At 38.6% G+C, this 26906-nt stretch overlaps 5 protein-coding genes across 7 annotated transcripts; 3 read left to right on the top strand and 2 right to left on the bottom strand.

Moving 5' to 3' along the window:
• The first annotated feature begins 387 nt into the window (after positions 1–387).
• LOC121048787 (anamorsin homolog) lies at positions 388–7969 on the top strand. The gene is made up of 8 exons (XM_024332198.2): positions 388–538; positions 823–974; positions 1048–1137; positions 1296–1455; positions 1549–1660; positions 7383–7404; positions 7490–7564; positions 7657–7969. Exons 1-8 carry the CDS (start codon positions 403–405, stop codon positions 7693–7695), a joined length of 786 nt encoding a protein of 261 aa, XP_024187966.2. The 5' UTR covers positions 388–402; the 3' UTR covers positions 7696–7969.
• On the top strand, positions 2594–7244 carry LOC112192448 (retrovirus-related Pol polyprotein from transposon RE1). 2 transcript variants are annotated; one of them, XM_040516448.1, is made up of 3 exons: positions 2594–2958; positions 3182–3727; positions 4078–7244. In XM_040516448.1, exons 2-3 carry the CDS (start codon positions 3572–3574, stop codon positions 7177–7179), a joined length of 3258 nt encoding a protein of 1085 aa, XP_040372382.1. In that variant the 5' UTR covers positions 2594–2958; positions 3182–3571; the 3' UTR covers positions 7180–7244. The 2 variants fall into 2 exon arrangements, with proteins under 2 accessions (XP_040372382.1, XP_024187552.2); XM_024331784.2 differs by lacking the exon at positions 2594–2958 and having other exon boundaries at positions 3585–3757.
• A 174-nt stretch (positions 7970–8143) lies between the features above and the next one.
• LOC112192447 (protein COFACTOR ASSEMBLY OF COMPLEX C SUBUNIT B CCB3, chloroplastic) lies at positions 8144–8455 on the bottom strand. Its single transcript, XM_024332197.1, has one exon. It carries the CDS (start codon positions 8453–8455, stop codon positions 8144–8146), a length of 312 nt encoding a protein of 103 aa, XP_024187965.1.
• An 8531-nt stretch (positions 8456–16986) lies between these two features.
• LOC112192189 (serine/threonine protein phosphatase 2A regulatory subunit B''beta) lies at positions 16987–21903 on the bottom strand. The gene is made up of 13 exons (XM_024331782.2): positions 21470–21903; positions 20869–21111; positions 20605–20710; positions 20432–20531; positions 19696–19801; positions 19460–19550; positions 19144–19285; positions 18898–19045; positions 18680–18789; positions 18212–18368; positions 17708–17833; positions 17438–17589; positions 16987–17047 (listed from the first exon to the last, which is right to left on the bottom strand). Exons 1-12 carry the CDS (start codon positions 21617–21619, stop codon positions 17449–17451), a joined length of 1620 nt encoding a protein of 539 aa, XP_024187550.1. The 5' UTR covers positions 21620–21903; the 3' UTR covers positions 16987–17047; positions 17438–17448.
• Positions 21904–22810: 907 nt separating this feature from the next.
• Positions 22811–26597, top strand: LOC112193057 (protein prenyltransferase alpha subunit repeat-containing protein 1-A). 2 transcript variants are annotated; one of them, XM_024333077.2, is made up of 10 exons: positions 22811–22977; positions 23274–23636; positions 23745–23855; positions 24182–24272; positions 24710–24778; positions 24902–24979; positions 25091–25177; positions 25704–25754; positions 25864–26100; positions 26190–26597. In XM_024333077.2, the coding sequence occupies exons 1-10, from the start codon at positions 22826–22828 to the stop codon at positions 26343–26345; spliced, it is 1395 nt and encodes a 464-aa protein (XP_024188845.2). In that variant the 5' UTR covers positions 22811–22825; the 3' UTR covers positions 26346–26597. The 2 variants fall into 2 exon arrangements, with proteins under 2 accessions (XP_024188845.2, XP_024188844.2); XM_024333076.2 differs by having other exon boundaries at positions 25088–25177.
• The last annotated feature ends 309 nt before the right edge of the window (positions 26598–26906 follow it).

Genomic DNA, 26906 nt, shown 5'->3' with positions numbered 1-26906 from the left:
GCGGGGTCTAATACCTATTGCAGCCTTAATGTTGATCCTACTGGACCCAGACCCTGGATGTGATTATTCATACTTTGGGTTTCACAATGATCCCGGCCCCTTTCTAACATTCCAACGTAGTGTAGCAATAGTCCATTAAGCCCATAAGTCCAAACAGAGTCTGCACGCGTCTCTGGCACGTCACGACCGCTTTTGCTCCACCTAGATAATTTAAATTTGTTCCCACGCAGCAGCCTAAACACTTGTCAAAATACCGAACAGAGTCGGCGTCGGCGTCGGCGAGAAGCCATTTACTTGTTTGGCTTGTTTGGCTTTGGAGATGAAAATTTATAATTTTATTGTCTCTCTTCTGCAGTCTAGCAAGTGTAGGGTAGCTTGACTCTGAATGTTTTTATTTCGTTTATGCAGGGATCGGTGCTGGCATTTACGGATGATGTGGTTCTACCCACCAGTCTTGCTTTTGATGCATTAAGGGAGCTTGGGAATGGAGCTTCGGATAAGTGTGAACCTCAAATTATCACTCAAGTGTCTTCCTTGAGTAGGTTCCTTCCTCCTGCTTGTTTTTTGTTTATATTATGTTGCGGCGTCTGTATCAGTTTGGATTTACTGAGACCATTGTTGTGTGGTATCAAAGGCCAATTATTGGATAAGTTGTGCCGGTTTTTATTGTCTATCGACCTGTCTACTATTACATTTATTTTATTTTATTTAACTTCTCACTGGAACCTGTATGATGCATAGGACAGACTACTTTTTTGCATTCTAAATTTGATCAAATTAGCAGTTGTTCACCTGATTTGAATTTGGATTTGGTTATGACAGGTCAGCTGCCACAGGGGACTTCCTCTATCGACATTGTGGTTGCCCTTTGCAGATCAATTGAATTCCTGAGTGAGCAGTTGTTGAAGGAGACCTCAAGAGTCTTGAAGCCTGGTGGAACCATCCTAGTTTACAAGACTTATGAAACAGATAAGGTAATTCATGTTCATATTGTGAGAGACTAAGAACTAATTTGCATTTACAAGTCTCACTTGGGTTTCCTTGCAGACCACCTCTGTTCTTGAGTGCAAGTTACTTTTGTCTGGTTTCCTAGAAGCACAAGCTCTTCAAACAAAATCATCTGAGTTGTGCTCTGGACTCTGGAGTAAGTTTCTATGTTACTAGTTCCGATTGACATGATTTTTCCCTTGTGTTTGGGAATTAGCTACATGGATGCCTATAAGTGGGATCCTGCATGTAAATTTTATTATTCAGATTATATGAGGTACTCTTAATTGTGCTCTTTCCTGTCTTAGGTCAAGGCCAAAAAGCCTTCTTGGAAAATTGGCTCATCCTTTGCCTTAAAAAAGCCTTCAAAAACTCTACCGAAGTTGCAGATCGATGATCATTCAGATCTGATTGATGAGGATAGTCTATTAACGGAAGAGGACTTGAAGAAACCCCAGCCGGTCGTAGGTATGACATTGTTATTCAAAAATAATTGTTTGTTGATCACCTAAAGTGTTTGTCTCCTTCAGTTAAATTCCTTTGGCTCATGTGCTTGTGCAGCTGATGATTGTGAAGTTGGAAGCACAAGGAAAGCTTGTAAAAATTGCACTTGTGGGAGGGCTGAAGCGGAGCAAAAAGTAGAGAAGTTACAATCCACTGTGGATTTGAGCAGTTTCTGTTGGACAGACAAAGGTGGCAGACAACCCCGAAAGGCTGGCAGACAACCCCGAAAGGCTGGCTTAAATCATGCCTTATATTAGGAATATTGCTTTTTGTAATAATAGAGTTTTTTGTAGATATGTATATATATGCTCTGTTAGTAGAGATCTAAATACACAACATTCCCAAAACATTCTCGTTCATTCTGAATATGGTATCAAAGCAGAGATCCAATTTGGAATCTGTTCCGCTGTGTTTTTTTTCTTTTGTTTCTCGGGTTCTTTTGAGTTCTTTTGGGTTCTTTTGTTTAATACAGATTGGTTAATACTGACACTCTAGCCAATTCTTTTCTTCTGATCAAACACACAATCTGAAACCCATAAACCCATAACCTGTTTTTTTCTCAAGAAAAGCACAAAGCATACCTGTTGATCTCCGAGCCTCCAGTCCTGGGCTCGTATCCCAGCAGCCATCCTGGGCTCGTTTTGCACCAGCTAACTCCAGTCCTTGAGTCCTTGGTATCTCATCTGATCACCTCTGATCGCATGATCACCTCTGATCACCTCTGATCGCATCCATCCCAGATCGGCGTCATCCATCAGAGCGGCCCCTGCAAGCCAGCAAAGCACGCCAGCTCCACCGCAGCCTCCAACGCAAGCCAGCAACGCACGCCAGCTCCACCGCAGCCTCCAGCTCCACCACACTCTAGCCTCCAGCTCCACCGCACGCCAGCTCCACCGCAGCCTCCAGTCTCCACCCACTGCCGCTGTTACAACACCCAAGTCGGCAAAACTGCTCCTGCACTCCTGCCCACGAGCGCAGTCCACTCGGCCCCGCCTGCGCAGATCCCGGCCCCGCGCGGCTCCAAGCCTTCTGTCACCCTCCGCCTCACGCCTAGCACCTGCAAGAGAAAAAGGAGGGAGACAGAACGAAAGGGAGATATTTATCACTGGTCTAGTGATTCTGCTTGAATTTATTTATTAAAAAAAAAAAAAAAAAAAAAAGTAAGTAAGTAAGATGGTGGATTTGATCGTAAGTGATCCTCAGGCTACAGGAGCTACATCTACATCTGTGGCTCGTGAAGTTGTGATTGTTCAAAATGTAACAGATAACTCAAGCTTTGGCGTCAAGCTTGATGGCACAAATTATCAGTTATGGCACAGGCTTATGAAGATCCATATTCAAGGGATTGGAAAGTGGAGTTATGTTATTGGTAGCACTGCAAGACCTGCTGCAGGACCAAAAGCTGATGAATGGGACACAGCAAATACTAACGTGATGGGAATTCTTCTAAAAGCAATGACTCCAGAGGTAATGCAGTTATTTGCTAATTTTGATTCTCCCAGAGCAATTTGGGACTCTGTTGCTGCTACTTATTATGATGGAAGTGACTTTGCCCGTGTTCATGAATTAAATGTCAAAGCTTTCAAAATAACTCAAAGTGGACAGCCTGTTGCAACATTTTATGCAAATTTGAAGACAATCTGGCAGGAGCTTGATCAGAGAAATCCTAATCCTATGACTTGTGAAGCAGACATCACTACCTACAGGAGTGAGCAAGATAAGATGCGTGTTCATGTCTTTCTTGCTGGTCTCGATCCTCATTTCGAAGGGGCAAAGAATGAGTTATTGCGTCTTGCAACTCCTCCAACGTTGGAGCAAGCCTTTGCTTATATTCGAAAAGATGAAGCCAACAAAGTTGCTGCCAAGGGACTTCATACTGACATTTCAGTTTTAGCAGTCCAGGCTAGATCACCTCAATCTTCGTCTCCTCAGTATGGGAGTTCATCTCATATCCCATCTCTAAATCACTATCGACCTCGGAGCCAGGTGTACCAACAGAATCAGAATTATAGCCGAGGGCTGGTTCCGGTTAATAACCAAATGACTTGCAACTATTGTAAGGAAGTTGGTCATTTCAAGAATGAATGCCCTAAGCTGCGAAGGTTTAATTCGAACAATTCCGGTTGGAGAGGAGGAAGTAATACTGGAGGAAGTAGAGGTCAGAGAGGCAAAGCAGCAATCCAAATGGTGCCAGAACCTGATTTCTATGGTGTCGAAGGGCGAGACCTCTCTAAGGGTAATGTTTCCTTGACTAAGGAAACTCGAGGTAAAATTGGTATTGCTTTACATATTTCTGACTTTACTGGTAGTGATACATGGATAATTGATTCTGGTGCGTCCGATCATATGACCTACGACAAGTCTTTCTTTGTGTCTATGTCATCTCCTTCTATATCTCATGTCTCTAATGCAAATGGTGTGTCTTTTCCGGTCTTAGGTATTGGGTCTGTTCAAGTTACACCATCCATTATTTTACATGATGTCCTTTATGTGCCCTCGTTGTCTCATCATCTGTTATCTGTATCTCAATTGAATTCACAGAATAAGTGCTCAGTAACCTTTTATCCAATGTATGTTGTTTTTCAGAATCTATGCAATCGGGTGATCATGGGCAAGGGAGACCTGAGGGGGAGACTGTTTCATTTGGATTGCATGTACGCAGGACAAACACAAGAACCAGAACAACCTTTAGCCCTGACATCGAGTTCTGATCGACTGAGTGAGTTATGGTTGTGGCACAGGCGTTTGGGTCACCCATCGTTTGGAGTTATGAAGAAGTCCATGCCTTCGTTATTTTTGGGAATAAGTGATTCTAGCTTGCATTGTGAAACTTGTGCTTTGGCTAAGAGTCATAGGTCTAGTTATCCTTCGAGCTTTCATTCTAGTACTATGCCTTTTGAGTTAATTCATTCAGACTTGTGGGGTCCTTCTAAACATTCTACCCTTTCTGGAATGCGATATTTTGTGTTATTCATCGATGACTTTACCCGATTATCTTGGGTGGTTCTACTTAAGTCCAAAGATTCTGTCTTCTCTGCCTTTACAGCATTTCATAGTCTTGTTCGTACTCAATATGATGCTCATGTTAAGGTTTTTCGTTCCGATAATGGGGGTGTGTTTATTAATCATTCTTTTCATGAATATTTCCAACACCATGGCATAATCCATCAAACTTCCTGTCCACAGACACCAGAGCAAAATGGGGTGTCTGAACGGAAAAATCGTCACCTTTTGGATATGGCTCGATCTCTTTTGCTTAGTGCTAACATGCCTAAGTACCTCTGGGGAGAAGCTGTTTTGTGTGCTTCTCATCTTATCAATCGCCTTCCATCTGCTCCTCTTCAAGGTTGTGTCCCACTTGAGGTCTTGTCTAACTATGTTTCTATCCCATCATCTAATACCCTTCCTGCTCGTGTCTTTGGTTGTGTTGCCTATGTTCATTTGTATAAAAATCAAAGGACAAAATTGGATGCTAGAGCCCTTAAGTGTGTGTTTGTTGGGTATGGGTCTCATCAGAAAGGTTACAAATGTTATCACCCTCAATCCCAGAAGTTTTATGTCACCATGGATGTTACTTTCAGTGAAGATGTTTGTTATTTCTTGCCTCCTGTGACTCCTAGTAAGGGGGAGAAGTCTTGTTATTATGAAGATTTGTCTAATAGGCAAAATGAGTGTCTGGCATATGAGTTCTCAGAGTTGGAGGACCCATCGTCTAATATTGAGAAGGAAAATAGGGAAAACAGGGGTTCATCCAGAGAAGAAGCTTTGAGCAATGTATTACCAACTGGTCAACCGGATCAGTCTGACCAGTCGGCTGGGGAGACAATTTTTGATCAAGTGGAGGATGAGGTTCTACCGTCTTCAGATGGTGTTTTAGACAATGCTTCAGTCTCTCCCTCCTCTTCAACGGTCTCACCTGCTCAATCATCACCCGAGGTATGTCCCAATCCTTCCTTGTCTAAAAGTCCTTTTGTGTCAGGTAGTGTTCCTACCAAAACCTTACCCAGTCGTTCAACCCGTGGTCAACCTCCGAAACACTATGAACCTACTCTAAGTGCTAAGACTAAATACCCTGTTGCTAATTATGTGTCGACCCATAGGTTATCTAAACCATATGTAGCCTTTGTGAATCAATTATCTTCTGTGTCTCTTCCTAGTAAAGTGCAGGATGCCATGAAGGATGAGAAGTGGATGAAAGCAATGACAGTCGAGATGGATGCTCTTGAGAAGAATTGTACGTGGGAGTTGGTGTCATTACCACCAGGGAAGAAGACAGTTGGTTGTCGGTGGGTGTATACAGTGAAACATAATTCGGATGGTTCAGTGGATCGGTACAAGGCGAGATTAGTGGCTAAAGGGTATACTCAGAAGTATGGAGTGGATTATGATGAGACATTTGCACCAGTGGCCAAAATTAACACAATTCGGGTACTTCTCTCATTAGCTGCTAATCTTGATTGGCCTTTGCAACAGTTTGATGTTAAGAATGCATTCTTGCATGGTGATCTGCATGAAGAAGTTTATATGGATTTGCCTCCTGGATATGGTACTTCCACTGGAGAGCAGGTGGTGTGCAAATTGAAGAAGTCGCTTTATGGCTTGAAGCAGTCTCCCAGAGCTTGGTTTGGCCGGTTCACCAAGTTCATGAAGAAAATTGGGTATCGACAGAGCAATTCAGATCATACCTTGTTTCTTAAACATCGGTGTGGTAAAGTGACTGCCTTGATTATCTATGTTGATGACATGGTTGTGACAGGTGATGACATTGAGGAAATTCAAAGGTTACAAGGTCAGTTGTCCTCTGAATTTGAGATGAAAGATTTGGGTAATTTGAAATATTTCTTAGGAATTGAAGTTGCTCGTGGCAAGGATTGTATTGTGTTGAGTCAGAGAAAGTATGTCCTAGACTTGCTGGCAGAAACAGGTATGCTTGATTGTAAACCGGCTGCTACTCCTATCGAGCAGAACCATCGGTTAGCAGAGTATATAGATCAAGTACCTACAAATAAAGGGAGATACCAGAGGTTAGTTGGACGGTTGATTTATTTATCCCACACTAGACCAGATTTAGCTTATGCAGTTAGTGTGGTGAGTCAGTTTATGCATAATCCCAGTGAAGCCCATATGGATGCTGTATTTCGTATTTTGCAGTATTTAAAGTCTGCTCCAGGGAAGGGATTAATTTTTTCAAAATTCAGTCACTTGGATGTTTCCGGATATACAGATGCAGACTGGGCAGGTAATATTACAGATCGCAGGTCTACTTCGGGCTACTTCACATTTGTGGGTGGTAATTTGGTTACTTGGAAGAGCAAGAAACAAAAGGTGGTGGCTCGCTCCAGTGCAGAAGCAGAATATAGAGGAATGGCCCGAGGACTTTGTGAGATGTTGTGGTTGAGAAATTTGTTGAGAGATTTGGGGTTCATGCAAAAAAAGGCTATGCCGCTTTATTGTGATAATAAGGCTGCAATTGAAATTGCTCATAATCCAGTTCAACATGATCGTACGAAACATGTAGAGGTAGATCGACACTTCATTAAAGAGAAGCTGGATGCACAGGTCATTTTGTTTCCCTTCGTTCCTACTGAAGAGCAATTGGCGGATATTCTTACAAAGGCTCTATCGAGTAAAGCTTTTTATGACTCACTTGACAAGTTGGGCATCCGTGATCTGTATGCACCAACTTGAGGGGGAGTGTTGGACAGACAAAGGTGGCAGACAACCCCGAAAGGCTGGCAGACAACCCCGAAAGGCTGGCTTAAATCATGCCTTATATTAGGAATATTACTTTTTGTAATAATAGAGTTTTTTGTAGATATGTATATATATGCTCTGTTAGTAGAGATCTAAATACACAACATTCCCAAAACATTCTCGTTCATTCTGAATAGTTTCCAGTCAGCATGTGGAAGTGTATGTCCTCGTAGTGTTTTATGCAGCTCTGCTTTTTCAATTTTATTTCTCTTTTACTGTCCTCTGAAAGTTGTACTATCTGCAGTGTGGACTAGGGGATGCTTTCCGATGCGCTACATGTCCTTATAAAGGTCTTCCTCCATTCAGACCGGGCGAGAAGGTATTTGTTGGAATGAAATCGGCCTCTATCTATATACCAAAAAGTGATTTTTTTTTTCAAAAGTCATGTGTAACTGGACATCTCTTTTTCAGGTAGCGTTCTCTTCAAACTTCCTTGCAGCAGACATATAAAACTATTGGCGAGGCAGCGGTGCATGGTTGCATGGGGATCTTGGATGTTGGAATACGCGGTGATGGTTGCTCCACATGTTGCCTCCAGACATATGAACTTTTGGGTTGTACTCTGAATTGATACATAACCTGGTTCCAAGTTTGCTATTAACTTTCAAAACCTTTCTGGGTTGTAGTTCAAGGTTCGACAGTATTTTGCTGTACTTGTATGGGTCATTGGAAACAATGTCATACTGTTAAGAATAAAATCGTAGCTTAGATTTAACGGTTCTCAGATTGTGTTCATTTGTTTTCAGCGAAATTGTAATTGCCATATTTCAATCATATTCAGAAAGCATTATACAAAAACGGAACAGCAATGTCATTATGAAGTTTATTATTCACTCTCCCCATAAAAGTATCTCTCAGATATAGCACAGAAAAGAAAATTATTGACTACCATCCTACATCAGTTTACTCTTTGAGATAGAAGCACAAGTAGCCCTTGTGGACCTATTAATATCTCATTCAGGAAACTAATCAATCCAAACCAGACCACAGGGGTTACGTCCACACCCCCTAAAGTTGGGATCAACTTTCTGGTTGGGATGAGAATTGGCTCTGCGGGAGCGTAAGCCAAAACATATGGGAACTTCCCCACAGGAATCTTTGGGTACCAGGACATCACTATTCTTACAACGAAGAGAAACGAAAATAGAGCCAGAAAGGGTCCTAGAAACGCAATGGCCAGCTTTGCTGTAGCAGGGTCCAAATCACCCATGGAAGGAGCGGTGTGAGGAGGCCAACAATGAGAAAACATCGACCATCTGGGCGAGAGTAGTGACCAACGTTGCCTCCATGCTCGGCGGCTCCTAACGCAATAGGGTTCCCCAAGGAAAAGAGTTGAAAGCGAGAGCCATTAGCATTCCTCCCAATAGTTATAACATCATGGTTTAATTATCATACTTTAAATATCATGGTTTAATCTATCAGAGTATCTGGCAAATAGAGTAAAACGATAAGGGGGGTGTATTGTATATGGAATTAGTGGAAGTTTTAAAGAAATCTATGGAATTTAAAAATCTAGGTGTATTCAATATAGACTTTTAACAATCCATGAAAGTCTTGAGGTATTCAATTAGGATTTTTAAAGACTTCATGAATTCCACAAAAATCTAGGCGTATTTAATTAGGACTTTTAAAAATGAATAAAAATACATTTTGAATATCATTCATACTTATGGAATTAGAAAATCATGGATAATCATGGACTTTGTAGTGTTAACTATACATAACAAACTCCAATAATTTTCCAGCCTTCAAACCAAAGATTTCAAAAAGTCTATCAAAGTTTCCTCTTCAAAAAAAAAAAAAGGTCTATCAAAGTTATTCTCTCTACGCACGAAGAAGTTTGTCATTCATCATCTCTCTTTCTTAATTTTTTGTCTTTTCTCTAATTTTTTATGATATCAACTTTTTTTGATACCCAACATGTTCATTGTAGTTGTTGAATGTGATTTTTGTTTTTTTGTTTTCAATTGTGATACTTCGAACCCTAATAGCAATAAAAATGATTTATGAAACCCTAAAAGTCAAATATTGTGGTCTAACCCTAAGACCTTGAACCATACTAAATTTTATCTTATTAATTAATTATTCTAATTAATTTGAATTTATATTATGGTTCAAAAAAAGGTTGAACAATTGAATTTCAATTGATTGATTATAGATCAAGACATTGATCAATATTGCCACAATATATGTTAATCGGCGAAAACAAAATTGATGAGAATAATTAACCATAAACATCAAGTGATCTATATTGTATATTTATGTTGTTGGGAGATTAGGAATGAGAACAAACTTGCTAGACAGATTAACAATCATTTATTTGAGTCAATTTCTATTAGAAGATACTGGAGCATTGAAGAGAATATATTTTGTTTTGTGTTTGGGCTGCATTTGTTTTTTTTTTTTTATATTTTGTACATCCTAGGAAATATGTAGAAGTCATTCATAATAAAGTATATAGATTTTCATGAATCAATAAAAGTCTGTTGCTAAAATCAATGGTTTTAAGAAATCTGTAACAGTCTATCAACTTTTTAAAGAGTCTGTGGACTTTTCAAAAAGTCTGTCATTTAAAAAAAGTCTGCACAAATCCAAATACAATACACCCCCCTAAGTATCAATTGAAGCTTAATCAATATCCAATAAAACAGGAGCCATTAGCTCTCCCCTTTCTTTACACTAGATCTCTCAAATTGATAAACAGGAGCCATGGCAATTTTATGACTATTCCACATAAACATCATCACATAATCTCGACCTTTATAAGTCACATCCACGTCATATTGCCAAGGTCGCCCAAATAAAATATGACGTGGATAGTATATCACACAGAACTTCATCTTTATACTATCACACAGAACTTCAAGATGAAGTTCAAGGTTCGATAGTATATCACACAGAACTTCATCTTTATAATGCTTACCAATGGATACTGGTACTTTGCAGGACTCAGCAACTCGAACTTGTGGACCTTTCTTGACCCAACCCAGAGAATAGGGTGTCTCATGAGGCTGTGTAGGTAACTGCAAATACTCCACCAATTTACTGGCTACAAAATTTTCGCAGGTCCCATTATCCACAATTAGATTGCACACTTTGTTATTAATGGAACAAAGTGATCTGAAAATATTGCGCCACTGCCCCTCTTCCTTAGGAGCTAATAAGATCCTCTGCAACACAATATTAACCTTCTCAGGAGATTCCTCCACCTCAAACTCAACCCCTTCATATTCATCACCTCTTCTAGCTTCTTCATCATCTTCATCATAATCATCTATAAGGGCAGATTGTCTCCTCTTAGGACACACATTAAACCTATGTCTCGGCTTGTTGCATCTATAGCAGAGTTCTGTTGTAGGCCTCGCATAAGGGTTATTTGGCTTCTGATTTGGGACCCTATTTTGAGCACCACTGGAACTGCTAGCCCCTTTAAAAGGAGAATTGGAAACCCTAGGAGCACCCTCTGTATTTTGCTGTATGGCTTTTCTCTTGCCCGCTGATGAGTTCACCAACTCTGTGCTCCTTTGATAGGTATACCTCTGGAAGGAAGAAGTTCGTGAAGGCTTTTCTAATAATTATGCTTTCAATGCTAGGCTTGAAGCTTCTGTCACAGTCCACACAGTTTGCAACCCAATTTTCTCCTGAATGGATTTGTTCAGCCCATTAATATAGCGAGCCACCTTCTGACTTTCAGTTTCTCCTAGTTCATTACACTCTGAATAACGTAAGAACTCAGCAGTATACTCAGCCATGGACCTAGTGCCTTGGACACAATCAATATACAACTTGTACAGAATCTGCTCATAATCATCAGGCAAGAATCTCTCCATCATAAGCTGTTTCATTCTTTGCCATGTTTTAACCCCCTGCTTCCTTTGCTTCTTTCGAGTATTCTGCAATTTATCCCACCAAACTACAGCTGTACTCTTCAACCGCCAGGTAACATGCTTAAGCTGCTTGCCTTCAGGCATCTCCATAATTTCAAAGAATCTATCCACCCGAAGATGCCAATCCAGATAATCTTCCACACCCAAGTTGCCCGAAAAGAAAGGAATTTCAGCCTTGACTTTGTAATCCTGGTAAGCTTGTCCTTGTTGTTCAGGTTGCACAATTTCCTCTTCAGAATCGGATTCTGAATTGGTATCAACAACTTCACCACGTGGAGCCCTAACTCGTTGGCCTCCTTCCCCGCCTCTATTCCGATTATTGTTGTTGTTGCTATCCCTCTCTCCCAACATTCCACGAATTTCTCCAATCTGAGTATTCACGGAGTTGAAGGCAGCAGTAAACACTGCTGTAAGAGCTTCAATATCTGCTTTTGTAACTTCACCCATAGCTGCTAAGGTAAATAAGAGAGACAGGGAAGACCTGCTCTGATACCACCTGATGCAGTCGGAAAGATCACCTAAGGTTTACAAGCAATAAATCTAGAACAAAGGTTCTGGAGTCCACCGAGAGGTAAAAGAGATAAATCTTAATTTGATTGATAATATGATAAAAGATAGGTTCTGCAGTCATTTAAGGTTGCTTATATATAAGAAAAGAAACCCTAGGGCGACTAACAATGAAACCCTAAAGCCCACGGGTAAAAATAAAACAAACCCAAAACAAACTAGGAAACCAAAAATTCTGAAAAATAGTAAATTGTAGTTTTGAGGCTCTAAACGACCCCGAAAGCCCGAAAAAGTCCACACTTCATAGCAAAGCTATGAGTTTTGTTCCTGGCATGATTCCCTTTCCGGAAAGCTATGGCACGATCGAATTGGACACCGAATGCGAAAGTTGCAATAGTAACTTGAGTTTTCCTCCTTTTGCACGATCGAACTGTTCTTCAATTTGGACTGTCATTCGTTCTACATCAATTCTTAAAAAAGTCGAAACGTCAACCATCAATTTGGGCTCATATTGCAAGCATTATTTGAAGAGTAAGTAGAATACGTTTATTTCTTATCTAATTGTAAGCGATTTATAGAGAAGAATTTGGCTTGGATGCATGTTTTTCTCCTCACTAAAGGTGAAGCTAAATTAATTGGGGGTAGCCAAGTTGTGGCTACTCCATCACAGAGTTGCTTGATGGTAGTTTAGGGCTTTTTAACGCCGCATAGCTTCATAAACATTTGTAAACTAAAAGTACATTACGATTTACGAGATCTAAATAATGACGCGATCGTCCTACCTCTTTCTACATCGTTAAAGTAAAAAAGTAGATTATGAGACCATGGTTGTGTTTGGGACTTATGGTTAGGGGCCGGAGGCCAGAGAGCCAGTACATATAGGCGAGACCAAAATAAAATTTGTGGGATGGTAACTTGCAAAACGCCTTCTCCTCATATGTTTTATTTTTTTCTTCCTCTCTCATTTTCTCATGCACGTACGTACGTGCATCTACTTCGGGACGTGTATAGTAAGTGAAAAATACGTACGTGTATTATTTGGACATTTTATCAAATAGTTAGTTGAAAAGTTTGGCAAAATATTTTTAATTAATTAAATAATTAAATAATTAAAAATTTTAATTAAAAATATTAATTTATATCCATTTTTGTTCAATAATATGTGTAAAATACAGAAAAAAACGTAAAAATTGTGTATAGTACGTGTATAATACTTTTGGCTTCAAAAGTACAAGAAATTTAACGAGTTCCTTTAAAAAATATGAAGTACGGAAGTATTTTTGAAAAAAAAAAAACGTAAGTACGTGTTTTATTCGCTTATAATACAAAAAATTACTAACTAGGATATTTATTATCGATTATCACATGAGACCCAAACCAAGAGGTTTAGCTAGTTTCACTTGCAGCATTGAGAACCAGAAACAGAGGCAATGCTAGCATTGAATTCACCAGCAGGCGGCAGCCAGCTGAACCATTTTTTAGGGCCTTTTCCATGGCTGCCAGTGCACTACCAATCTCACCTTTCTTCTTCTTATACTCTTTTGAATGGGCAAGCGAATAGTGACTCTCAATTCCGTTCCGGCTCTGAACGCTCCTTACAGCTGAGACATGCGAACTTGGCTTCTTGAGATAGGCCCCTGTGGATCCTCATTTCCTTCACGTCTTCGAACACAAGTGGACACCTCGTGCACGAACTCATCCTATAAAGATCAATCAACAACCCAAACGTACATTATTTTTAGGAAAACCTAGTAAACCTAGAAAAAGGCAGGCAGTAAACTATATATAAACCCAGACAAAATCCAATACTACGAAATCAAATTATGACGAGCAACAAGTATTTCACTGAACCGAATCAAACAATTTCATGACCTAAAATCGATTAAGCAAATCAGGAGTAAGCAATTTCAACGTCAAATCCAAACAATTTCATACTGCATTACTGCATGCCCAAACAACACAAGCAACAAGCATATCAAAGAAATCCTATCAATGGCATGGGATCGATGAACCAAATAAAACACTTTCATGACCTAAAATCAAGAGCGAGCAAGCAATTTCAACGTGAAACCCATGCCAGCAATTTCGTACGTAGTGCCCAAATGCAAAATTGATAATGGAGGAGGACAAAGACAAACCAAAGCCAGAGAATTTCGTTTGAAGCACAAAGAAAACGGACCTGAGAAATTAGAAAAACCTCTCCTTTTCGGAGCGAGAGCAAGATCTTCAAGAATTCCAGAGAGAGAGAGAGAGAAAGAGTATGAACAACCTAGTTAGTAATTTTTTGTATTATACGCGAATAAAACACGTACTTACGTTGTTTTTAAAAATACTTCCGTACTTCGTATTTTTGAAAGGGACTCGTTAAATTTCCCGTACTTTTGAAGCAAAAAGTATTATACACGTACTGCACACGATTTTTACCTTCTTTTTTTTTTTCATATTTTACACATATTATTGAACAAAAATGGATATAAATTAATATTTTTCATTAAAAATTTTAATTATTTAATTAATTAAAAATATTTTTCCTAACTTTTCAACGAACTATTTGATACAATGTCCAAATAATACACGTACGTATTTTTCGCGTACTATACACGTCCCATTTTTTACTAACTATGATGAACAGTCGTTCTAATTGGAAGATGAAATGACCAGTTTACCCTTGTTTCCAACTACTCTTTCTTGAGGAACAATTTCTATTATTTTGTAATTTTTTCTTATAAAAAAGAAATTAACACCCCCATAAAAAAGAGAAAAGAAAATTTACCCTTAAAATATTCATTAAAAAATTGTCTTTTTTATATTATACAAAAATAGAAAAATCAATAATCATTTTCTATTATGATTTATGTATGAAATTTTAATTTTTAAAGTTTTTTTTTTTTTGAAAGAAGGGCTGGTGCAGCTGCCCTCAAGCCTTGATTAATGAAACTGTTGAATACAAGGGGGGACGTTGAACCTAAACCCCTTATTACAATAAGCAACTAGAGTATGTCTCGAAATAATATCATGAATCTCTACAAAATACTTGTATTCTAACAAGCACCAACTAGCAAAGAGTGCGCTACTGACTACTCCATTTGCTTTGACATAGCAGTGACATAACGGAAAGATATATGTAACCCGATTACAACGTAGCATAAGTACCCACTTTAGCACAGCTTTCCTACTAGGTTGCCGCCAGATGATAAATCCGACGACACTTAGCTTCATCCTGCCACTAGGCAGTAACGACCATTTGACGAAGCAAAATGCTCGCTGCCAACCTAGAGCAGATAAGGCACATTGAGTGCATACACTGGCACAAGGCCCTACTAGTACTACACAACAAGTGTAGACTCTTATTTAACTCCAAAGACGCGACCTAAATGCATACCTGCAGTAAAATAAAACATTAGTAACATAACTAGCTAAGACCGGACCCAAAAAGAGGGCCTAAGCCCTAGCAGCAATCTAGGAAAAGAGAAACCCACAATCTACCAGCCTGGCCAGGCCCAAATCCCCTACAGCCACTACTGGCAGACCATGTAGAGGGCCGCCCCGCAGCCTTCGCCAAACCGCCATCAGCGATCTGTCATCCCAGATTGGAACTAGAACCTACAGAGAAACAAACTTCGTCGCACCACGGAGAAGACGTGTGGAAACACGCCCACCCAGATCGGGATCAGAGGATCCTAACCAGATCGGGCTGCTCCGAGTAGTCCCCGGCCATGCCGGGCAGAACGCCTCACCTCCTGATTGCCTCCCAATCTGAGAACTAAGCCGTCGAGTTGGCCATCGAAAAGAGAACCAGAAGCCAGTAGCTGCAATTTTCCCCTCCCTCACTGACATCCACCGTAATCTCACCGATCAGAATGAGAACGTTGATCGAGAGACCCGGACGTACACCCAACTTAAGCGGAGTCGGTAATTGCCCGTCCGACGACGGCGTAGGGGCACGCTGCCGGACAGGGGGGGGAGCCTAGTTTCTTTCTCTCAGGCGCGTACAATGCGTTCCTCTCCTCTCAAATTAATTTTGCTTCTATATTTTCTTATTATGGACAAAGTATTATTTAAAAGGAAGTGGATGTCAATCCATTAATAGTAAATGTACCCTCGCGGTTTCTGTCAATATTGAGCCATGTTTAAGCAACCTAAATGATGTCACCATGCACACAACCGTCGTTACCCACAACCATATCCATGCTCCGATGGCTTCCATCACAACAGTGGATTGAAATTGACGACCACTACCATCCCAACAAGCAGCAACCTCCTTATCGCTAGCAACAACTCCCTAATCAAGGGCATTCCCCACTCACTAGTCATTACACCCAAGAGGGCAACACCACTGCATTGGTAGCCAATGCTCCCACAAGATCCGAATTGCAAAGCAAGGCAAGAGAGAAATCGATCACAATTGATGACACAAGCTGTACAATCACCCATGGAATGGAAGGAGCGGTGTGAGAAGGCCAACAATGAGAAGGCATCGACCATCTGAGCGAGAGCCTCCATGCTCGGCGGCTCCTAATGGAGACAACGCACTAGGGTTCCCCAAGGAAAAGAGTTGAAAGTAAGAGCCATTAGCATTCCTCCCAATAGTTACTAGCCTCTTGGCAGGCACTCCGTGCTTGCCAATTTGCTTTTATAAAATAAATTTAAAAATTAAAAATGTTAAGGAAATTAAACAAAAAGAAAAAAAATTTGAAGGCAGCAAAATACCACTGACGGTTACAAATTTTTCCCTTATTTTTTGTTTGTAATTTCTTGAAAAGAAAATATTGATTTTGTTTATTTACTATTTTAGCCTTGTAATATAATATTTATTTTTTAAACAATTCAATCAATAAAGGGCATAATAGGAGTTTCAAAAACTTAACCATCATTCCCAACAATTTGCTTTATATAATAGATAACTTCATGGTTTAATTATCATATTTTAAATATCATAGTTTAATCTATCAGATTATCTGGCAAATAGAGTAAAACGATAAGTATCAATTGAAGCTTAATCAATATCCAATAAAACATTGTTTGATGGAAGAAAGTCTAACACCACTAAACAATTTTACAAATGAAGCATCAAACTTCTGTAAAAATGAAACCACTAAAACAAGTGATAACTTACAAACTTTAGTAAAAATACATAGCAAAAAATAGAAAAATAAATAGAGGCCAGGGTGTTCCTGATTCTGAGCAGACAACTATTTAACTGGTGCTTTCCCATTGTGACTGCGACTTGTTGTATTGCAATGCAAGCCACAAAATCTCCTACTTAAAAGGTTCGCTCAATGCAAGAGCTCGCTCAATGTGCTGATTCCCTTCTATAAAGTTGGTAATGCTCTGAGTAGTCTATTCCTTTTTTTTTTTTTTTTTTTTTTTTGGGATTGCTAATGAATTTGAAATGTCCTAGTCTATTCCTGCAAAGACAAACAAATACTATGTAAAATATCCAAAGGTACTTTGGGACAAGAAAACTTATAAAACAACAATTCATGAAAACATTTGCACAGGGAAGCAGAACTTGCTCTCCATAGTCATCAAGTTCAGTCTACGTCATGGTAGCGCAGGTTAATCAGATGTTTGACATCATTCAAACTGCATCTCACAATTTCATAATATGTAATTATGTTATGGAACCTCATATTTGGTGGTACTTTCAACTTTAGAAGTCTCAGATCCTTTACTGAGGTATGTTAATATAATCTAGTCAACAGCTAACTTGCACCATGAAAGAAAAAGGTAAACGGAAAAGGAAAAAAAAAAAAATGACATCAACGACATTAACTTCAATGTAAACAAGTAGCTACCTGAGCAGAACTTAAAAGGGAGCCTCAAGTGATTCGTCCCAAACTTCTGCACTTCCATTGGAAGCATCTTCAACATCTTCTTCCATTGAAAGCCTGATATATTCTCTATGTGCAAACCGATCCCATTCTGTCAAGGTTGGATTCTCACGTTCCTGTACACAATGATACCAGCAAAGCTGTCACGAATAATAGCAATGCAATCCACTTCTATAACACCAAATAGAAACCTAGAAATTTCAAATCATAAAATGCTTCATTTGCTTTACATACCTGACGAATGAGAAATGGATCACGAGTTTCAAAAGCCATGAACTTGTTAAGGTTGAAAAGAATATTGAAAACGCTTCCTGAAAGCTTACAACCTTTCAGGTCACGAAGCGTGATATAGCTCTCATTCTGCAAGAACAAACTGCAAGTCAACCACCGAAAGACCATATCTAACTAGTGTGTCAGGAGAAAAATAAATGAGAGATTGCCCACAAGTGCATTTTCCTATGCAACTTTCATTAAGCAGAAATTCCCTATACAGCTTTCATGAAGCAGAAAACCTCAGAGGACTCTTGTTTCCTTGATGTTGTGTGGCAGCAATGCACCAACACAATCACCAACTAAGAAGGAAGGGAGTCGCTACTATAAAACAGGAAGTGAACAGGCACAAATGAAAAACATATTGGTGCTTGGGCAAGAACCATGAAGCAACTTGTTCACGTACACATCAAATACAGAAGGAAAAAGACCAATTTTCAGATAAGCAGAACAGAGGAAAAGTCAAACCTCTGGGCAAATCATGTCAATAATCTGGCACAATATATCTTCAAAGAGAACAGGTTCTTGGGCCATGCACTCCATTCTATGCAATTGCTCTTCATAAAAGAATTGCAATTCATTCCGCGTCAAAACTCCATTTCCATCCAGGTCTATGCACTTGAACCTAACCAGGAAAATATAGTGTCAAAGACTCTCAGTTACTGCACTGCCAATAACATAGACTCTCAGTTACTGCACTGCCAATAACATTTACTCCATAAAGAGATCAAAAGACTTGTAAATGAATTCATAAAGATCAGATGAAAACAGTGATTACAGAACACCCCCACCCCACAGAAGAAGAAAAAAAAAAAGAACTCAGCACCCATGTTACACTTGAATGTATATTGCAGCATCGCCCATGAATTAGGGTTAACTGCAAAGGCATAGTGAAGCAAACAAACTGATGACCAAAGATAAAAGGTACAAGCTTACCAGAACTCAAGACTAGGTTCAGAAGATTTGTCTTCCTCAGACAGAATGAAGTAGACAAAATCTTGATACCCCATCTTCCCCTCAACCTTACTAGTGAACTTCCTTGCCACCTGAGGAATTAAATCATTAAATAAATAACCTAGACTTGCAGAGCTAGATTAATAAAGAAATTTTAGTCAAAGAGAAATTGTTCTTGTCTAAAACTTTACGACACAAACCTGAGAAAATATTCTATCGACTATCCGATAGGTAAGGGCATGGTTACCATATCTGATCAGGTTCTCTTTGTCGATCAAGAAGTCATGATCTGTATCCAGCTCCCAAAACTTGCAGTATATGACATAAAAATGCTCATAAGAGAAGTACCTGTAACAGTACATACAAGAAAGAAAAGGAGTTTACAGATATTATTATATATAGCCACAAGAAACAGTACATATTATGTCTCTATCTGGAATCTCTACCTCAAAACCTTGTTGATGTCCTCTTCTTCATCTGCATGTTGCATTGCATCAATTAAGTTTCCACGTTTCAGCTCCCTGAGCGTAAGATGACCATTCCCAGATCTATTTATGTAGTAAAAGATTCTGTATATTACAGTTTCAGCTGGTCCACGCAATAATATCTCAAGTTAAAGTGTCTATCATACTGAAGGAATTGAATCAATGACCAGAGTAAAAATGTGTGCATGAGAGAGAGAGAGAGAGAGAGAGAGAGTAGATCCTTTTAAACTGATATGATGCTATGAAATAGAAGTTGGTCAATTGGTTGAGAACAAACCATATCTTTCCTGAAACTCGGGTGTGCTCTGTAAGAACTCCAGTCCTGGATGAGTTGCCAAAAGTTCTCGAAGGACGGGTTTAAAGTCCTCCTGTTACCAAAAAAGAGTACGAATTAGACAGTAGTTCATGCAATGTCAACAACAATAATGATATCATATGAATATAGGTGGCAGACTGCACACAGATTTGTAATGAAAAGATGAAAGGAGAAGAAATATAAAACAAAGAAAATACCTGAGTTAGGTATTTGAGATCTGGTTGTTTTAAGATGGAATATATTTGAGAAGCTACATCCATCATCAACATGTTGCCATTCACCCAATAATCAACAAATAAATCCCTGAAAGCAAATTATTTGAAAGTAAGAGAATGATTTGCAAAGGATACAATACCCAAACTTCAACACCAAGAAAAACCTAAAGTAGATTATGGTCCCACTTTGAATCTTGGGTTAAAATCTTGTCCTCAGTAAAGAATGAATTGCAAAATTGAGAAAATAAATAAATGAGGCACTCTCTTTTATAAATCATCATTGAAAGAAAATAGATGACTAGAGAATGGTCCACAGCCACACAGTTCATTCCCCGACCTAATCATATTAGTTAGAGGTAAAAGAACCAAATGACACTACAATCATCTCAAACAAAATACTAGCTTTAATCATTTTTACAACAACATGGATAAAGCTACTTGAGTCGTTTCTCCCCAATCAACTTTACTGAGGAGACTGTCTATACACTTGAGATATAAAGAAAAATGGGGTTGGTTATCAAGACTTGAGACCTCTCAAGTCTTTCCTAAGTTGAAAAGGTAGTCTATTGAAACAGAGCACTCAAAGTGGCAATCAATAGAGAAATTGGGAAAATGGTTATGGCACGGATGATAAAACCCAGTAAGAACAGATGTTGGGGATGGAGGAGGCACGCATTGAAACTACTGTTCACCTAAAATGAGGAAAAGTGAATAATACCTTGTTACGAATCCAGTGCTATTAACATCAATCTTTCGGAATAATGATGTAGAGAAGAATGAAGGGAGCTTGCAGATGTCCTTAGCAACTGACTTGAAATCTGATATACCAGATAGGCAGTTAAAGTTCAGTTCTAGTAATACTACGCAAAGCATATTGTAAGTATATCTCACCATGCATCTGGAGCCCAGCCGCATGGCCATAGAAAAACTGATCGATTCTCAGTAAACATTGTTCTTTTATTTCACTTGGAGGTGGACGACCATTTAGAAAATAAAACTGCAAGTGGTACAAGAACCATGTCAAAACTAATTACCTACATTCTCCTTTAAAAAAATCTTTTAATCAGGTAAAGCTCAAACGAAGTCCACAATGCTCAGAAAATAAATAGCAAAAAAGGGCCATCACATTGCAGAAAGTTTCAAGACCTGTCATACCTGAGGTATCAACTCTTTAACCGGCTCACTAACTACTTTCAGGGGAGAACCTAAATGAGAAGGGCCAACCCTCTGTTTCATTATGCGTGGGGAGCCAGATGAACTTCTTGGTGACAGTGGAGGTGCACTGCCTGCTGGAAACATGGAAGGTAAAGCATTGTTGGCAGTGCCATGCGGACTAGAAGAGTTTCCTTGGACATTCAAGGGTCCCCCCGCCTTTGCTTCATTGATCAATTGTGTCACCTGGACCCATACAGTCACAAAACATGAAATCAATCAGCAATTCACCATACACCACACGTTATAAGCAAATAAATTATATCGAAAATAAATTATAACTCGACAACTAATTATAAGCATTCTAACTAACAAAATTCCATCTTTTTTTCAGGTAGACACAGTTTCTGAACAAATCCAATACAAGCTAATAATGAATTTCACCAGCATTATTTATTATCCGTCACACTAATCAAAATTGCATGCATTCAAAGCCCGAAATTGCCTAATTCCAATCGCAAAACTCAGCTATCAAACCAATGCTCCCACGGATTAGATGCACAATATTATCCAATACATTAAACATTTTTTGAAATATTACTACCAGGCGATTAGTATCGGGAAGCGAGAGCCACTGCTCGAAGAGCGACTCGACGAAGCTGGGATTGGCTTTCAAGGCGAGCGGGGAGACCTCATTGAGCTGCAGCAACTCGGCGTCGAAAGCCGCCGCATCGGCCACGATTTCCATACTCATCGGAAAAACACATATACAGATCCAAACCGAACCCTAGATTCGCAATTCAACCCCTCCGAAAACAGCTTCGATTTCTCTACGGCAATTATGTAAATTTCAATGCGGTTTGCGCTGGATTTGAAGTGGAAGACGAAACCAGATCTTCGAGGAATTGCAGTGAGAAAAAATGGGATATAGAAAAGAGAAAGAGAGAGAATTTTCTCCAGCGATCGATGCACTTTTAGCTCAAGAAGAAAGAGAGAGAGAGAGAGAAGGTTTGTATTTCAGCTCAATTTTTTTTTTGTTGAAATTATGAAAGTCGGAGAAGAAAGAAAGAAAAAAAAAAAACCGGGTACGTGTTCGTAATTTTAAGGCTGAAAGACGTATTCAGGTGAGGTAGGTCTCATTATATTTCCTTGCAATCTATCTTAGTAATTTACCGTATTATACATGAACAAAAATACGTACTGATTTTTTTTTTCCCCCAAACTTCTGTATTTTATATTTTTAAAAGGGACTTGTTTGATTTTCTGTATTTTTAAAGTAAAAATTATTATACAATTTTTTATATTTCACACATATTATTGTTCAAAGTAAAGGTATTAATAATTTTATTGATTGACAATATTTTACCAAATTTTTTAACTAACTATTTAATGAAATATCAAAGTAATACAAGTACTATATATGTCATTTATTTTACTAACTACGATCTTAGCAGCAAATGAAAGTACACAATCCACTAATGCAAGTTCAGTATGTCTATACTTATAAGATAAGTTGGTTTTATTGTGATATGAAAATAAGTAGCTGTTAAGTAAAACAGTTGTGTTTGGTGATCTAGATTTCTAAAAATGCTTATAGTACTAAAAATAGTGGTAGAGTAGTTTACGCTAATTTGAAACTAAAAGTACCACAATAAAAGATAAGCTGCTTCAATAAATTAGGTTAAGTGAGCTTTAGCTTTTGACTTTAAAATTTTTTTTGGCTTAAAAGAAATGCTGCCTGTTTTCAATTTTGCCAAAATGAAATTATGGAAAGGCTCTAAAGTCAAAGAAGGAAAAAAATAATAATAATAAAGGGATACGTATACGTGTTCGTATTTTTCAGGCTGAAGAAGCTATCAAACGAGGTCGGTATCATTATATTTCCTTGCAACCTATCTTAACACCAAATGATACTGTTCCATTCTAGTTCTATTCACTCAAAATTACTATTTTGTCCCCGATGAGATGGTATAATAAGCCAATTGATTCGCATTCTCTGATTGACTGTGCCTCTTCTACTCCGACGATTTTCCGGCGAAAGATGAACGAAGAAGAAAAGGCCGGCGAGCTTCTGAATCAGTTCGAACAGATTTTGGAGTCCGATCCTGCAATGTATGTGACCCATCTTTTTGTATATCGAAAATAGAATCAAAGATTGAAGCTTTTTGCTTCTCTGTTTTTAGATTAGGGTTTGTTGATTTTGGGTTGATATAGTAAAAAAAGGTTCAAGCTTTGAGCTCATTGTGTACTTAATTACTGTGGGCTACAATGGGTCTATACCAATTGTGCCTCATTGTGGAGGCATTATGATTCTGTGTAGAGTCTAGTTTGGAGGGTTTAGGGTTTTTGATTGATGCTTTTGGAGAATGTGGTTATACTTATGGATTGTGTTTTGCACTTGAACTCAGTGATGAGATTGGATTTGTTCATCCATCCCTGTTTGTCAACTTGAATGAAGAGGCATCCTCATCATCTGATGGTATTAGTAATGTGGTGTGCTCAGCAGATGGGAGTGCAGTGTTTTGGAATAGGGATCATAAGTTGGGAATTTCGACGGATGTTCTTATTCCATTATATAAGGAAGCTAAGCGCGCGCTGATGGCAGCAAATCGACAATATAAGGGAGTTTGTAGCACAGCTGATATAACTGGGGTTGAGAGTTCTGTATGTGACTCATTATCGTTGGGTAACGGTGTTGAAAGTGAAGTCATGAAGCATAGCAGGGCTGTTTTGTTAGTGAGTTCTGATTTTGGCACTGCCTGGAATTCCAGGTATTTCCCCTTTACATTTTTGGTCATAAGTCTTTTTTCTCTGCTATACTTCCCTGCAGATTATGTTTGGACTGTTTGCAAGGGAGTGATGTTGTATATGTGACACAGGAAGATGGTGTTGTTAAAGAAGCAAGAGCTCTCAATATTATTGGATGAACTTCTATTCTCAGCTCTTGTTCTTTCATATGCACCTAAATCTGAGCATGCTTGGAGCCACAGGTAACATGTTTGACAAGGTTTATTTTATATGCTATCAAAACATTCACCAATATAGGTGGTTATGCATTATGGTTACCGGCAATACAATCACATAATTGACTTGACGAAGACATGTAGGACAGATCTTTTGTTCTCAACTAGCTGCATTACTTCGCACATACACATCAACGCACATGTTTACCAGTATGATATTCATAGTTTCTTATTTAAGAGTGTTCAGAATTGGTGTTAAGCAAGTCCCTTATTAGTTATTATGGTTATGCATTTTTTTTTCTTCCATGTGGATATGCTATGGTCAAATTTATGACCATATTAATCATTGGCAGGCGATGGGTCATCAAGTTAATTGCTGGAAAGTGTTCAACTCTGCAAGAGATTGTCACCAAAGAGTCTGAGCTGGTGGAGAAAATAGCTGAGGTTTATATTCAGTTCAGGAATTGCGTACTTTTAATTTGCAAAGGTTTATTTAAACTTCGAAGTCAAATTTCATTTATCATATGTGTTGTTTTTTTTTTGTTGCTTTCTGTGTTGCCCACCTAGAGAAAACAACAGATTTCACACTGATTACTGTAGCAAGTAGCTAATAATAGCTGTGGTTCACTCCTTTGTCTAACATAATGCTCAATTTTTATGATTTTGATGTTTTCAGTTTAAAGTATCAATGAGATCCTTTACATAGAAATATATGTTAAATCTGATACTTCAAATTTTGAACCTTTTAGGATTATTGTATTTAAAGATTCCATATGGCACTCTATGCATATACCATATTTTCCTTAGTTATTTTGGGGGGACAAATGAGAAATTTCCTTGTTGCGGTTGTCTTTGTTATAACTCAGATTTTATCTTTACAGAGGTCAAAAATGAATTACCGCGCATGGTATCATCGTTGCTGGTTGGTGACCTACATGACAACAGAGCTGGTTAGACTTATTTCCTCAATTCTCTTGTATTTAATGGGGAGTTCTCGGGTTACCTTCTAGGACTTTGGATATCCATTTTGAATTCTCTTGTAGTCATTATGCTCCTTGTTGAAATCCTTGCAGTCTCTACATGAATTAAAGAGATCTAAAAACTGGGCGGGCTTGCATGTTGCTGACCATAGTTGCTTCCATTATCGCAGAGTGGGTCTTTGTATCCTCACACCTTGGCAATCGTCCAAAAATAAAGGGTAATCATGGCTCACATGTTTTTCTTTTTCCCTCACAATCTGTGTTTCCATGATTTTGCAGCAGCTAATGCTTAGGATTTTAGAGGACAGATGCTGTAAACAAGAAAATGAATCTTCTAGTTGTAGTGTTAAAATAAATCAATTATGGAAGGTATAGATTTTATTCCATCTGCAATAATAATACTTTCTGACATTGTCACTTTCTGCATGCAAAGCATTTTTTTAATTCCTTGCAAGTGCTCAAGCCAGTATGCATATGTTCTATTGCTACCAAGTACTAGTGACACCATTGGACCTTCAACTTGTCATTACCTGTAAAAGAAATTATGTAACTTTTAAATGTTTCATACTCATTGTCATGAGAACTTCAGTTTTGTTGAACTACCTGTGCAACATTCTATCATCTTTTTATATTGTGGCTCAAATTCAACAATTTTAGCTCTAGCTATTCATTGGCATGTTGGGTTCTATATGACTATATCTACAGCCCTTCACCTTCTTTCTAACAATTTTGAGAAAGATAGGAGATTACATTTTGAGCAGTACTCGGAAATGACATTACAATGAAACCCCTAGTGTAGCATAAAGTAGAAAAGTAGTTTCAGCCAATCTATGTCATTACCTTTTGTCTGAGTTTACTTTGACATTCCTTGCTTAACATGTGGGCATCATGACAGGAGGAGATTGATTGGAATGAAATGTTGATAAAGCGCTACATAGGAAGAGAGGTAAATGCCCTTTATAACTGAGCTCTGTTATTTTTTAAATGAGATCAATGTTTCATTTTCTGTAAGTTGAGCTCGAGTAACTGGCTCTACTGGTTTCTGTTGTAAACAGGCTCTATGGCTTCATCGGCGCTTCCTATCCTTATTTTGGATAAAACATTTTTTAACTGGTCAGACCAGTCTGCCTGGGGATTGGAAGCACAAAACCAGCATGAATAATGACTTTGGTATCTTTGTGGATAATGAGTTACATCTCCTGCAGTCCTGCTCCATCATTCCAGATGATAGTTTTGATGATTACCAAGCACAGGCTACATATTCTGCTACTTACATGTTATGGTTGATTAAGGTAGTAATTTTGCAATATATAATAACTCGTAACCAATTCTCTTTGATCAGATTGTCCTGATGCTTATTTTACTCTTACTGAATCATCAGCAAATCCCTGATTCTGGTGGCGTTGAATTTTTTGAGAAGCTAAGAACCGAACACCTGAATGCCCTGCTGAACAAGGCCTGCCCTGAAAGGTCCTCAACTTGGGATTCTATAATGGCCTATGTCGAAACATCCGACCATTATGTGAAAGAGAGTTAGACCCCCCACCACCCGGCAAATATGAGTTAACGACATTATCTGCAATGTTCTTGTAACATGATTACAGGATTCGTATCTAGCAGGATGTATACTCTGACCAAAATTTGATGTATTATAATGTGATTGATGAAATTTAAGTACCTTAGCAAAAGACTATAAATTTATTTGTTGCTGCTTTTGCATTGCATATCGATGTATCACATTTTCAGCGGACTGAAAAAAGTGTTATATCGATGTATCAACTTTCTTAACATTTATATCTTGCCAAGATTGAAGAATAAATTAGGGTTGAGGTTTGAATTGCTTGGCGCTAACCCTAGTAGTGTCGGATTACTTATTTCGAATCTTGCTATTTTAAATAGACCTACTTAGGTAGCTTTAGGATTACCTAAATCTGTTGTGTGCTTCAAGGGTCGTTATTGTGGTACTAGTACTACTTTTACGTTTAAATGTTTAATGCATTAACTCCAAGTTTCCATTGAAAATAAATAAAAAAATAATATTTTGCCGGGTCAGTGTGTTTAGTTTAAGTGGTCCGACCCGAAACCCGACCTTATCCCC

The sequence above is a fragment of the Rosa chinensis genome, chromosome 3 (assembly GCF_002994745.2).
Source record: "Rosa chinensis cultivar Old Blush chromosome 3, RchiOBHm-V2, whole genome shotgun sequence".
Lineage (NCBI taxonomy): Eukaryota > Viridiplantae > Streptophyta > Magnoliopsida > Rosales > Rosaceae > Rosa > Rosa chinensis.
The sequence above is the reverse complement of the archived record's forward strand: the minus strand, read 5'-3'. Positions and strand labels throughout refer to the sequence as shown.